This window comes from Protopterus annectens, chromosome 1.part0 (genome assembly GCF_019279795.1).
Source record: "Protopterus annectens isolate FY-2018-M chromosome 1.part0, PAN1.0, whole genome shotgun sequence".
Lineage (NCBI taxonomy): Eukaryota > Metazoa > Chordata > Ceratodontiformes > Protopteridae > Protopterus > Protopterus annectens.
Window position 1 is genome coordinate 1,400,962,528 of NC_056725.1, and position 15,845 is coordinate 1,400,978,372.

At 34.1% G+C, this 15,845-nt stretch overlaps 1 protein-coding gene across 1 annotated transcript in view; it reads left to right on the plus strand.

Annotated features, from left to right (window-relative positions):
* CCHR1.PART0H19orf54 (chromosome chr1.part0 C19orf54 homolog) overlaps positions 1-15,205 on the plus strand; it is a 419,506-nt gene extending 404,301 nt beyond the window's left edge. The window contains exon 6 of the mRNA XM_044067269.1: positions 14,960-15,205. Within this exon, the coding sequence (XP_043923204.1) occupies positions 14,960-15,012 (53 nt within the window). The 3' untranslated portion in view covers positions 15,013-15,205. The remainder of the gene's footprint in view (positions 1-14,959) is intronic.
* The last annotated feature ends 640 nt before the right edge of the window (positions 15,206-15,845 follow it).

Below are 15,845 nucleotides of genomic sequence, written 5' to 3' on the forward strand. Positions count from 1 at the left end.
GAGTCTACTGCAGATACACCAGGAGCAGTTTGACTGTGGTGCGGGATCTGCTCAACAAGCAAAGCATGCTGTAGCTGGAGTCAGGCATATGCAGGAGCACACATCTGGGAATCCAGTATTGTAGGCCAGACTCATTGTAGGATTGGGGTTAGGACTTAATTAGAAAATCATTATGGCTACCAGGTTGATAGCTTTCTGTGAAAGGTTGCAGCCATAGAGAGAAGAAGGAAGTAAATGATTTTCCTAGCATAAATGAAGTCTTCAGTCAAAACATGATTTTCCTAGCATAAAAAGGAATACTTGGGGCAGACGTCTGCAGTCAAGTGAAAACTTCCAAGCTAAGAGGTTTTTTTTTTCATAAATAATTATAAACAGATTATCATTAAAACAGGGTATTTCATAAGAAAACATGTAGTACAATAGTAGAAAACATGAGACGTTTACACTATAAACACACAGCAAATTAGGAAAGTGTTTCTTGAGATCTGTGGCTTTTCAATATTTTTTATATAGATTGTCACACACAAAATATAAGTTCACAGTGGAAGAAGTGAGTGGTCAGATTTAAGACCTACACAAAGGTACTAAGCATAATAGGAGATATAATATAATCCTTTATTATTACATATGGCTGACAGCATGATACATATGAAGCTATAGCATGACCAGATAAATTCTGATTGTAATCAATCCATAATAGCTAAATTCAAAAGCAAAATGCAGACTGTGAACTGTATTAAGTTCAGAGGTACCATAGAAAAGATATGAGTGCACGTGGATGTATTATAATAGGCTGAGGGCAGTAGCTAGAAATCGAGAGTCCCCAAATATAAACAGACTTAAGATGCAAATAATACAGTTGTTCCTTAACATTTAAGAAATACAGGTGAAGCAAACTGAGGAGTATAAAGAAAAATAAGTTAATAACAGAGAAATGTTAATAAATAAAAGAAAGTGAGCTGAGGGAGAACACTAACATTGTCAGGCTGCTCAATGCAGTGGTCAGTTAAGAGCCACAGTAATGAGCCACCAAGGAGGTGTTTCTTAGTGCAATTTTACCATGTCTCTGAATCTGAATTTCTCTTCGTCACACTTATTGACCAACCATGTTGAGCAATTAGTATGGGCAGAGGGAAAATCTCTGAATCCTAGGGACTGTTTTTTTTTTCTTTTCTAAATCTATGGTATGATGCTGGTGGTAGTGAGGGGGGAATTATGACTGTAGCTCTAGTCTTGATATTGATCCAGCCAATAACAGTTCCAATGAACTATTATTTGTCACATTAACTTTTATATCAATAATGTCTTTACAAATTGTTCAAATGGTGCTGGAAATGGACCTTCATTCTTAAATGATTGCATTTCTCATCTGTCAATATCAAATGTTAATGCTGTCTTTTACAGATCATATGAAAATGCACAGGTGGCTGTTATAGGATTTTTTTCTTTTTAACAAATACACATTCCTCTTTCTTTGCAGATATGACAGCTATTGGGTATTTGCAATGATTACACAGCCATCTGTGACAGAGTATATATGTTTCAGTATACAAAAAGTATGAAAACTCTACTTTTAAAGCATTACAAACAATACTGTTTTTGCAAAAGTGCAACCATCATTTGTTTGTTTAACCTTTTTGAGCAATGCCCTGGATATCAAAGCATTTTTAACTGTATCTGTTCTAATGCTATAGTGAAAGAGTCGTACTGTATATCTGTAGTGGGAATGGAACATGAGCCCCCATAAAAGAAAGGGATGATATTGTAACATAAAGAAATGGCCCACATGCCTCCATAATTTTTCCTAAAAAGTCTGCCCCAACAGCTCATGTAAAGAAAAATAAATAGATTAGAAAGTTATCTGGCAGGCATAATTCATAGCCTGGACTTTCCTCAGATAAGTTCTAATAACCAGGTAACCATTTGTTGTTGCTTACTCAAGAAAGATCTGCTATTGCTTTCGTGGACTATTCTTGTCACAGAATTGCAAAGTGGGTTAATGGCAGGCCAAGAGAATGAGTGTAAGATGGCCACTGGCCAAGGACCAGTCAGGAAGAAAAATATAGAAAGCAAAGGTTCATGAACTGTTAATGAACTGAATTATGTTTTTCACCCTCTGATCAGTATCTTATTCTTTGCTGTCCATGAGAGTCCAGACTTTTATCCGAATGAAATGATAGTAAAAATATTTATTAGTTGACTACAGCATGTCTTTGGGGTGTTAATTATCCAATAATGTAGTTGCTGTATATTGAATTTGTCCTAATCTGTAGTGTGCATTTGTATTCCTGTCAAATCACAACCTGCCAATGTGATGCCCATCTGTGCACAACAGAATTATTATATTCACAACTTTTTTTGTATGGATCTGTCTTGCTAAAGTATATTTAGTGGACTGCAGTAATATGAGAGAACTTTTAGTCTACAGACAATACTATACAGGCTAAGAAGCATGATTCCCCATAGCTGATCCACCCCATTGGCCTCTTTCCTAAATATGGGGACAAGCATTCACAACTACTAACATTGATTTTGGGGGGGGGGGGGTGACTTGCTACTCCAGTACAAGTAAGCAATGTACTGTGACTGTCAAGAGAATGAAACAAAAAAAAAATAACATCCCACAGCTGGACCGCATAGCAACTAAAAGGATGCATGTTATCATTCCTGGCAGAAATACAAAGTGTAGGCAGTCAGTTCCACTCTGGCAGCCACGGTGGTTCAGCAGATAGAGTTGTCGCCTCACAGCAAGAGGTTCTCCAGTTTGATCCTTGGCTGGGGTGCCTTCTGTGCGGAGTCTGCATGTCCTCCCTGTGGTGGCGTGGATTTCCTCCAGGTGCTTCGGTTTCCTCCCACATCCCAAAGGCATGCTGTAGGTGGATTGGGCACTCTAAATTGGCCCTAGGCGTGAGTGCATGCATGTATGTGTGCCTTCTGTGGAAGGTTGGGCACTGGGCTGGCAACTCGACACCATGAAACTCCACTGCCAATCATGAGCAGACAGGTGATCTGCTGTGGCGACCCCTAACCTGGAAAAGCCAAAAGAAGAAGAAGGCAGTCAGTTCCACTACTAATATAGTCCAGAAACTTACAAGAGTGCACTAGAAAAATGCTTTTAGACTAGTGGTGGCAGCTGTCATTTTGTTTTCTACTTTGAGTTCAAAGGCAATGCCTAGAGCTTAACTAGTCATTTCACACCACAAGAGGACATGTATGCTTAGACAATAGCATCTGAATATCCCAGAGGTAGAACTTTCATATTGTGTACTAATAAATCAAAAAAAATTTATCAAAGTGCTACAGAACATTATACTTATCAAAGATATTTGAATAATATCTCAGATTAAAGATACAAAGTCCTGGCTCATATAATACTTTTGTGGACTTTTCAAAGTTGTGTTTTACTGTTTATGAGACAGTTGCTCATTTTCTGTATCTCGCTGTCTATTACAGTCTATCAGAATGCATCCCATTGCCCTGTATGGAATTTGAAATAATACGTACCCTGTAGAGGGCACTATTTTAGGTCCTCAGCATCAAGAAAGTCAAGTTATGTGGTGATGCATAGCATGACATTGTAAGTATAAGATTGATAGCTACTTTACAGGAAAGTGCACAATTCTGATCCTTCACTTTTACAGAAAGTTCACAATTCTGACCGTGCACTACTACAGCCAGGAGTAACAAATCATCATCACCACAAAACTGCAATCCATACTCTGAAATTTTGAAGAATACATGTGAGAAGCTATGCATACAGCACAAGTTTAAAATTTCAGTTCTTAAGTGCATGCTGTACTATGGCATGCAAAGCATATATCTGTAAGTTTTAAATCAGGATTCAGCTATAATATTTGCAGCATCAGTTTCACTAGTTAGGATTAAAATCTGATGCAAGTCATGGAGGCAAGCTATAGAAAATTAATTTTCACAAACACATACAAGCCGCTCACCTTGATAAGTGCTCAAATCATGCCAACTCTGCGGGTTTGTATATTATATAAAAAAAGGAAAAATCTGTCAAGGAGGTCAACAGAGGGGAGAGCCATGGCCAGAATGCGACTGGGGTAGCAGTACTTTTCTCCTGCTCTACTTCTACATATATTTCTGACAAGAAATTATATTTCTAAACAATTCTAAACAACTTCAGTGAATTTTGATAAATCTTGCAGTGCTTGAGGATTCTATCAAATATTTTTTTTTATATATTCCATTATTTTCCTGTCAAATTTTCATGGGAAATATTCATCACTGTATCCAATATAATGAGTCATACAAAGGTAACGTAACAAGATTCTGTACTTAAAGAGATTCATTCAGTACTAATTAACATTCAAGAATTCACCAAATAAAAACACAAAGTTGACCAACACGGTTATAAGGAAAAACTAATAGCTTGTTTGTTATTGGTTGGTTTTAGATTTAAGCATCTTAAATGTATTTGTTATACGAACGTCTGAGGAAGCACAGTTCTCTGTGAAAGTGCCTTCTTTATTGTTGTACAATAAATATATGTTTTAGTTTTTCCTTACAGCTGTGTTGGTCGACTTTGTGTTTTTATTTGATGGATTGTTTTACGTGTGTTTAGTCGACCTTTAATGATCGGTCACATCTCTCATTTTATTAACATTCAAGAATTATCACTTAAGTTAGATAAATTGGACAACCAAAATTGAGGATTTTAAACAGAACTGTTCCAAACAAATGGAACAAATCAACACAGCTCTGCAGCTGCAGAAGACCCAGATATCAGACATCGAAGATTTTTTAAATGACATAGAAGGAAGACTGAATGAGGATGAAAATAATATTGAGTTTCTAAGTAAAATACTCTTCTCCTAACCAAAATTGATGACTTTGAAACAGATCTTGTAGGAATAACATCCGCATGTTTGGATTGCCTGAAAGAACTGAAGCTAATAATATGATTAATTTTTTTATTTTCCTGGCTCCCTAAAATTTTAAACTTGCCAGAAGCACTCTCATTCAGAATAGAGAGAGCACATAGATTCTTCTTAAGGCTGCCTGGGCTAAATCGCCACTCAAAATACATGGATGCAACTTTTTTTTGTAATGCAGCAGTAATATTCAAAAGAAAACTTCTTCCTGTCATTAAAGAAATTTAGTAAAAACAAATAAGAGTATATCAACTGTTTCCTGCCAGATTAAAGATTTACTTTCAGATGAAACTAAACTCTTGGAAGACCTGGACCCTGCATTGTCATATCTAAAAACTGATAAAATATTAGAACAAACAAAAGACATGAATTGGTCCATTATATTCTTGAAGAGGCAAGCAGAGAAAATGGATGGAAGGTAAATGAAAAGAAGAAATTAGAGACAAATGACTGGTTTCTTAATTTATATATAAAGAAAATAAAGTAATAAAGATTGCTTTTTTCCTTATATAAATGTCTATTTCTTTATCGTCATCTTTTTAAACATTACTGGAAAATATCTCATACTCCTCTACAACATAAACACAAGTTAAAAAATTAACAAGAAGTCTGCCATTACAAGGTAACCTAACCTTTTAATGTTATACGTGCCTATTTATAAACAATTAATACTGTCTTGATATGTTATAACAAAACATTATAAAGTCTCTTTTAGTCTTAATCCTTATTTAAAAGAAAAATATAGCCCTTATACCAACATTTACACTGTGGTGTTGCATTCTGTTTTGGTTACCATTAAGCTAACGCTTGCTTTGTGTCTGTGTGTCAGTTGTTGTGCTGAGTTTGATTACATTAGTTTATACATATCTAAGTCTCTAAGTTGTCTTATTCCCATTAATAGGAAATTATTTACTAAAAAGGGGCTTGTGCTTCAAATGGCAATTCATGTTTTAAAAGCATTAGCAGTGAAATCAGGGCTGTTGACTTATAATTTTGATTGGTGGACAATTTTAGAAGGTCCATTTAAATAATAGGTGGAACCTATGAATAATGCATTAGCTTAAATGTCACTATGTTCTCAGCTGAACAAAGTCAATGAAACCATAAGATTATGAATGGGGAATACAATAAGATACTTAAACTCTGATTTCTGGCTAACTTAAATTAAAATCTAAGGTATATTGTACTGTTAAAACATTGTAGTTTAATAATATAATTCACTATGCTATAGTAGGTTATTAGTTTTGATATCTTTTTTGAATGAAAAATAAACATATGGACATACCATTTCTGTTATATAAAGCAGGATAGTTTGTTACATAAGACAAATGATAAAAAAGCTATGCAAAGCATGTAAACCAAAGCTTTGGTGAATATTATATTTACATTAAGGTCTGTCAGAAATGTTGCTCTTTATCATTTAATAAGGAAAGCAAAATAATGCTGCATGTACTGTGATATATTCTTGAGTACATTTCTTGAAGACTGTATGTGAATGTGCATATTAAGATGTTTTATAGAAGCATTACATTAATAATGACACAAACATATATACGACATTGTAAAACCAAACAATATCACGATGAAGTGGTCGAATGAAAATGACACGTTTATTCAAACTACAAAACGGTTAAAATACTTAGTGCTTTCACCCATCAATATTCGGGCATCTTCAGAGTCAAATTAAACAGCTAACACAGCCCTCTTTTATAGGCTGAAGTCACAGACATACACGTAATCCTGTCTATTTTTAAAGAATAAAACTTTTTAACGATCCATTTTCTTTCATCAGCCAACAACATAAAGATAATAAAACATTTTTTAAACACACTTCAGCATTTAAATTAAGTTAAAAGTTAAGCTTAAAAGTGTGCATCTCAAATAGTTGTTGGTACATAAGCAATGTTGTTTACTGTCGTATATAATAAAATATGGAATGTATAAATATAATGCCAGCCAACATTTTTTATAATAGTGAATAATAAGAATCAATATTCATATCATAGTGTTCAAATAAAATTTGCTTTTTTTCTTTAATAAACTAGAAATGGAAATATTATCATTGATTCCTGGCTCCACTTTGGCATTGAGCTGCAGCTGCCATTCTGTTTCCTTTATTTCAATCTCCAAATTGGGGTCCCCTTCTCTAACATCTCCAGAAACTCTGTCAATAACAAAAAATATAAACTTTTTAAAATTGTTGTAATCTACACTATGCATGCATAGTGCACTGCGGAATTTTCTATTTTTAATGTCCCTGTTGTGTTTGACAATTCTGTCCCTCAATCTTCTGGTGGTTTTTCCCACATAAAAAGCTGGACAGGTGGTACAGGTAGTGACATAAACCACCAGTGTCATAGTTACACTGCTCAGGATATTGCAGATTCCTACTGTAAGTTTCTAAAGCCACACATGAGCCATCATTAATGAATCTGCAAGTATTGCAGGCACCACGCTTATACATTTTGAAGTTATAGGTCCTCATCTCTCTCTTGTCATCCTTTTCTAAAATTTCTTTCATGCTTTTTCCTTCATCGTATGCTATTTTAGGTCTATAACCTAACTTCTTTTTCAAGTCCACATCAAAAATGCCATCCGATAGAATTCACAACCTCATAGCCAAAAAGGGGGCATCCTGATTATATTGCAAAACCATGACATCATTGCCATAAGTCTTTTGATGAACATATATTTCATTATTTGCATTTCCTCTCAAAATAGGGGCAAACCTTTTTACTTGATTTCTAATCACCTCATTCCTTGTTCACAACAACAAATGGAGGGGATAACCTCTTTCTTTGAACATTCCTATAAGAATGACCATTTCATCCAAAAATTTCAAATCTTCACTAACTAATCTAGAAAGTCTGACCATCTGCCCCTTTACAACACTTCTTTTTTGATAGATAGGGTGGCAACTGTCATAATGAAGAAGCATATTAGAATAGGTCTTTTTCCTAAAAATGCTAGAAGAAAGGTCACTTGTTCTACCATTCTTTTTAAAGAGGATGTCTAAATAGTCCATTTCCTCATTGTGAATCCTATATATAAATCTCAAAAACTCTGTAGAACTATTCAAGCATTCAATACATTCTCTAGATTCACCCTGATTTCCTGTTCATAAAATTAATTTATCGTCCAAAAATCTTAAATAACTTAATATTCTGGACATAAATGGGGATGGGAACACATATCTTGACTCCCATTCAGCCAATACCAAGTTTGCAAATATGGGTGCACACTTGGCTCCCATTGTGATACCAGAGGTTTGCCGAAAATATTCCCCTTCAAAGAACAGAAAATTGTTTCTTAGCACCACTTCCATCAATTCAACCAGTAAATTAAATGTGGTCTGACTCATATGACTATCCTGGGTTAAACTACACTCAAACAATTCTAGTCCTATCTCAATGGATATCACTATGAAAAGATTTACCACATCATTTGCCAAAAACAGAAATTCTTGACATGTATTCACACTTCTTAATAGTTCCAAGCAGTGCTATGAATCTTTTAAAATATATGGCCTTTGTTGTAGTACTAATTTTGAATAATTGTTTACGTATGTTGCTAAGGGCTCAGTTTTTGAACCTTTAGCTGCCACAATTGGCCTAAATGGGGGGGGGGTCCAACTGATCTTTGTGTAGCTTCAGTATCCCAAATATCACTTTGATAATTGGGGCATCAACATAAAGATACTCATATTCACTCACTGTGATTGAACCCTGACTTAGGGCATATATACTAACTCCAGGATCACACTACAGTGGGGAAAAGGCCATATATAACTTTCAACTAAATGAGTTTCAGTCAAATGAGTTTTCAGTAAATTGTGTGCAGGCAACTGAGTTTCAGTGAAATGAAGTAGACCTATATATATATATATATATATATATATATATATATATATATATATATATATATATATATATAAAGTTATTTGATGACCAAGTGGAATTAATCAATAAACCTGTCTCAATGTCTGAAATTTCAACTCAAATTAACAAATTAAAATCTAACAAGGCACCAGGAAATGATCAAATTATATTAGAACTCTACAAGTTACTACCTAAAGAAGCCTTAAACATATTACACATAGTTTTTTTCTATAGTTAAAGATTTAAAAGTTTCAACCTCCTGGAAATATAGTCTTATCTCCCCAATTTTAAAAACTAACAAAGATCCAACTGAAAGCTCTTTGTACAGACCAATTTCATTTTTAAATGTAGATTATAAATTATTCATTGCAATTCATGATAATAGATTAAAATATATTCTACCTTCCATGTTTAATGAAAATCAAACTGGTTTTATTCTAAAAAGAAATACTTATGACAATATCAAAAGAATAATCACAGTAATTGACTATGTAAACAAAACAAAAGGGAATCTAACACTGATGAGTCTAGACATTAACCTGATTATAAAACGTACCTCCCAATTTCTCCAACCTCACAAACCAACATAATGTCTATATTAATCATCCCATACCAATTACAACTATTTATCTTGGTCTCACTCTTACTTCCTCTAACCAGTACCCATCTCTTAACCTCCTATGAACAACCACTTTATTCTACCCTTCTCTTCCCCTCCAAACACACTTCTACACCAACATTAGCTAACTCTCCTAACTTCCTAAACTTCATTTGCAAACCCAGCTACCTACTAGCCAAATATCACAGACTAGTACACATTAAGTACTCCAACCTAAAAACTAGAAAATTATTTGAGTATTATTACAAGCCTCTTCAGCCTAAACACTTTACACTCCCTACTAGATGGTGACATTCATCCCAACCCTGGCCCTAACTCTACCCTTTACCACTGCAAACTGCAATCGATACAAATCTAGTACCCTACCACCTACCAAACCTTCCAACTCACTCTCTATAGCACATCTTAATATACACAGTATTTGCAACAAAATTGCTCAAGTTCATGCCCTCCTAGATGCCCACCTATTTGACATCCTATGTTTATCTGAAACATGGCTAAAACCTACCATTAAAGACAATGAAATCACCCCACCTGGTTGCAGTATTATTAGACTAGACCACACAGCCAAAAAGGGAGGAGGGATAGCAATCCTCTATAAAACAGAGCTACAAGTTAGCACTGTTAATCTTAACCCACCTTTGGACAATAATGCTGAAATAATTATCTCCAAATTTCAAGTAAACACATGTAAAGCCATAAATATCATGTGTATATATATATATATATATATATATATATATATATATATATATATATATATATATATTCCCCCAGGAAATAACATTAGTGCACTCGAGTATATCCTTAACTGGCTTTCTATTAATCTCCCACAAGAAACCATAGTCCTAGGAGACTTTAATATTGATTGGAATTCCTGTGGTAATACAAACCCCACCACCCATATTAACCTTTATGGCTTCTCACAAACTATTAACTCCCCTACCAGAACAAATAGACTCAATAACAAAGAAAGTACCTTGGACTGGATACTTACTAATAGTCCTCATCAAACTTGTACAGCAGAAACCCTTCCAGATGACCTAAGTGACCATTCACTTATCTATATTATTAGACATAAAACCAACCTAACTTTCCCTAACACTTTCAGAACAGTACACACCAAAAAGTACTTTAACCCAGAACTTTTCCAAACAGAACTCAAACAATGTAATTGGTCACCATTAAAATCTCTCCCCCTAAATGAAGCAGTAGAATACTTCAGTTCCACATTCTTAACCATCGTGGGCCACCACGCCTCAATACGCTCTATTAGAAATAAAGCTAAACCAGCCCCCTGCCTCTCTAAAAATACTAGGGGAAAAAATCCTTCTCAGAAACAAATCCTCGGCAAAATGGTGTACTACTAAGAATCCTACAGATCACCAAACCTTTAGGCAACATAGAAATAATACAAAAAAAGCCATCCTGCTAGACAAAAAGTACTTTTACCTCCGATTACAGCAATTCTCCCACAAAGAACCACAAAAATTTTGTTTGGACTAGCATTAACAAACTTCTTTACCCAGGCCAATTTATCACACCCAAGCCACAAGGATCTAACCCAGAAAATCCCACACAAACAGCTAATGCCTTCAATTCTTTCTTCACAGACGCTATACAAACTCTTGCTAGCCATCTGTCTCCTGACACCTCTAATCTGCCTTCTTCTACAACAAACCCACCCCCATCATTTTATTTACAACCTGTGTCTACTTCCTTTATCTGCTCCCTTCTCCAAAAACCTACTACCCCCTCAGCTGACAAACTCCCAGCAGAATTCCTGCAAAAAGGAGCTAAAGCCATTGCCTATCCCATTTCCATTCTGATAAATAGAACCATAAGTGAAGGAACTATCCCATCTATCTGGAAAATTTCTAATATCATCCCACTGCATAAAGGGGGGAACTCGAATGACTTCTCTAACTTTCGCCCCGTGGTTTTACTATCCCCTCTAGCAAAAATAATGGAAAAATGCATCCATAAGCAACTACTTAACCACCTACTCCATAATAACCTACTTGCCAACTGTCAACATGGATTCAGACATTATCACAGTACCACCACAGTCCTGCTAGCCTTCACAAACTGTATTAACAAAAACTGCAACAAAAATATTCTTTCCTCTGCAGTCTTCATTGATTTATCTAAGGCTTTTGACATGGTAAACCACCAACTCCTTCTACACATACTTAATTCCCTTTCACTCGATCCTGTATCTATGAATTGGTTCACATCCTACCTAGAAAACTGACGGCAGGCTGTACTTTGGCAAAATAAACTATCTAATCACCTTCCTATCTCCCTCGGTGTCCCACAGGGCTCCATATTAGGCCCACTCCTATTTTCCATTTATATTAATGATCTTCAAACAGCTATTCCACACATCAACTGCATTCAATATGCAGATGACTCTACTATAATCTGTCCTGCCACTTCTCAATCTGAACTTCAGTCTCTTACCCAAAAAGCTTTCAATACTGTTGATTAATGATTCTCACACTGCTGCCTCCTCTTAAACCCCCAAAAAAGTAAACTGTTACTCTTTACACCCACCTGAAAGTCCACCCCCTTACATGTCACTCTCACATCCAACAACGGTACTCTTATCTCTCCTGACCCAACCACTAAACTCTTAGGAATAACAATCAACAACAACCTCAACTTTGATGCTCACATAAACACCACAATAAAATTAGTTAACAAAAAACTAGGATCCCTTTATAGAATCAAACCCTTTCTTACACCAGTAGCCAAAACTGCTATAGCCAGAACTCACTTAATCTCCACTCTACTCTATGCTTCTCGTATATACACGAATCTCTCTAAAAACAACCTCAACAAACTAGCAACATCCTATAATAATATTGCTAGATTTGTTACAGGCTCTCCTTTCAGAACCCATCACTGTTTGAATCTAAAACAACTAGACTGGCTAGAATTTCTTAACCAGCTCCAATTTCACCAACTTACAATAACCCACAAGACCCTGTATCAACCCAACAACACTCCAATACTGTCTAGCCTCATTACCCCTTAAAATAATACATTCCTCAAATAAACTGCTGATCAATATGACCAAATCTAACAACTCAGCAGGTGACTCCTTGTTCTCTAACTCTGCTGGTAAACTATGGAATCAACTACCCTCTGAACTCACCACTCAGACTTCTCTCTCACTTTTCAAAAGGAATCTAAAACCATTTCTCAACAAACACTGGCTATGCTCCTGTACTAACCTTGACTAACTTTTTCCTTTTACTAATTTTTCATCCCACATCCTTCACAATCTTCCCTTAATGTTTCAATTTACTATGTTATTGCATCTAAAACTTATGTATATATGTATAATGCACCCTCTCTTATACATTACCCTCTACAGAAGTAATGCTTATGTTATTAATCACTACGAGTATTATAATTTGTACTAAAAAAAAATTACGTATATACTTGTAAGAATTACTGTTTTTTTTATATATTGATCTGTCATAACTTCTATATTAATTAATTTTTGTATGTTTCTTGGAGCTTTTCTCCCCGGGCCTCTACTGAAAATGGACATGTATCCAGCTAGACTAGCCCGGTCAACAAATGTAAAATAAAATAAATAAAATAAAAAATAAAAATAGTGTTTTGACTCTGAATTGGAAATATCTTTTGTTAGTCTTACAGGAATGTAATTTTTCAAGTGATTTTACACATCTTATAAATCTTTATGACAATTGTTTTGCATACATTAAAATAGTACTTTTACTTCTGATTGAATACAAAAATTGAAGGGAACAAAACAAGGATGTCCTCTTTTACCCCTGCTTTTCACTCTATGTAACCTTTTGCTAATTTTATTAGGTCAAATTTAGACATAAAAGGCATTAGCATACATTTGAATTTGGTTTATAAAATCCAGTTATTTGCTGATGACATTCTTCTGACACTTAGTGACAGTGATAGTTCCCTTTCTGATGTTTTTAAGGCAATGGATGAGTTCCCAAAAATCTGGTCTTTCCTTTATTGATAACAAAACCAAAATACTACCCATAAATGCCACTATTGATATGATAAATGATATATTATTAAATACATTGTCAAAGAGAGAAAAATTAACTATTTAGGGATAATTATAACGTATAACAATATTATAATGCATTACAAATATACTAACAGCATAATCAGAAAAAAATAATCTAACAAGTAAATGGAACAAATTTTACTTTATAATGGAGGAGAGACTATCTATAATCAAAGTGAGTATTTTATCAATCATTACCTTTACCTCCATCTGAAACGTATTAAAGAATTTAATGCTTTAATTTTAAAATTTCTTTGGTTCCCCAACAGATCAAGAATTGCCTTAAATCATCATATAATTATGATCAGTGATCAATGATGATTATGTCATTACAAAGACATGCATCTGGAGCATTTCTCCCTGAGCCTCCACTGAAAATTAGCTTTGTTCCAAGTCGGACTTTCCCAGTAAACAAATGTTAAATAAATAAATATAAGGGACTAGACAGCAGGAGGGCTTGGACTACCAGATCTAGAATTATGTTCTTTATCATCAGTTACAAAAACAATATCTCTTTGGACAAATAATATTTTCACAGGTGGAGTTTCTAGGATGCCTTTTCATAAAATTTAAACATGACATAAACTCTAATTATAATTTTATACTACACAATAATTTACATTGGTTGCTAAAAGATTACTTTTCAGAAATGAGTCACCATGCAACTGACTTTTATTTTATTTCTACTATATTAAATACCTTTAGAGACTTAATTTATATAAATCCAATATATAAGGCATGGATTTTTCTTCTTTCCCTATAACATACACTCAAAATAATATTTTCACTTCAAAGTTAGACAAAATGATTACATTTAAAGAAAATCTGACATATCGATTTCAATTAATGAATAATGAAAAACTGCATTCTGTTGATTATATCATAAGTAAATATGATTTAAGTAAATATATGTGGTTGAATGTACAATCTTGCAGACAATATGTAGAAGGTAAAATTAAGTTAATGCAACCAAGGGAAAAGATCTTATCCCAAAATGAATTGAATTTTAACACTATTAATGCAACAAAATGCACTGGGAGAGATTCTCTTATCCAAAATATATATAGAGTGGTGAGGAAAGAAACAAAAAGTTGCTATGTCAATTGGAGCTATTTTACTCACATTAATAACAGACCTCTGGATGAAGAGGATAAAATAATCATATATAATATCTTCCAAACATACACCTTTTTCTCTTAGATGGAAACATTTTACTTGGAAATTCTTGCATAGATCTTTCTTTACACCTTATAAAATTTAATTAATGTTTAAAAAGAAGCAAGTTTGTTGGAGATATAAACAGCAGCTTAAAGCAGATTGGCAACACATGTTCTTTCATTGTGTTGTACTTAACACGTTATTGGAATAACATTAATCTTTTTTGCAGGCTTTATTTGGGGGCAGTTTTGTTTTATCTAAGTCATTAATTTTGCAATTTTGTTTTATGTAACTCATTCATTCTTTTTAATACTCTTATTCCTGTTTCTTTTAAAAGAACGAAAGACCCTCTTTTATGGATCATTTTATCAATTGCAAGGAAAGTTATAAGCAAAGATTGGAAAAATGAAGCTACACCCTCCTTCGAATAATTCTCAGATATTGAAAAAGAAGTATGTCACCTGGAAATTATCATCATTTAGTCAAGATCTACTAGAATTACCTCCTGCTATAAATACATGGACAAATTTCAGGGAATTGCTTGATAAAAATGGCTATACTCATATAAATTGTAATGTACAGGATTTTTTGGGGAATCTTCATTGTTAGTAGAAATTCTAGTAAATAGCTCTTGTTTGTTTATGTTCATATGTTTTATGCTTACAAATTTCTAAATACAATTATTGACATGATCAATTAAATCTAATAAAAACTTTAAAAAAATGGTCAACACAGCAGTCATTTAACTGTCACCATGACACATTCCATATGTCCTTTTGCTACTCAAATGTATTTGCTCCATAGAAATGAATTTGAATGATTAGCTTGATAAACTAGTTCTAAATTCTGAGATGCTCACTATTTAACTTGATTTCAAAAGACAAGGTATTCTTCAGCATGTCTTGTGTTTTGCCTAACTTACGATTTTCACCACACCTAAGAGCATTCATTAATTTACAGGTAATTTTAGTGGAAGAATATTTTTTTATTAATTCCATAACTCATTAAAAATGTTGAATATAAATATGTTTTTTTACTAACTAGACTGTTAGTTCATTCCTTGAATGATTTCAAAATGTTCTTTTTCATGAGGGCATAGCCTCTTGCACCACCAGTGTACAGGGCTGTACCTCTTTACTCCCAATAATTATCTCTGGAGTTGTTATAGTGTGTGTAAAAAGAAGACACCTTTGCAGTGAAAACTGAATTTTGAAGAACTGGCT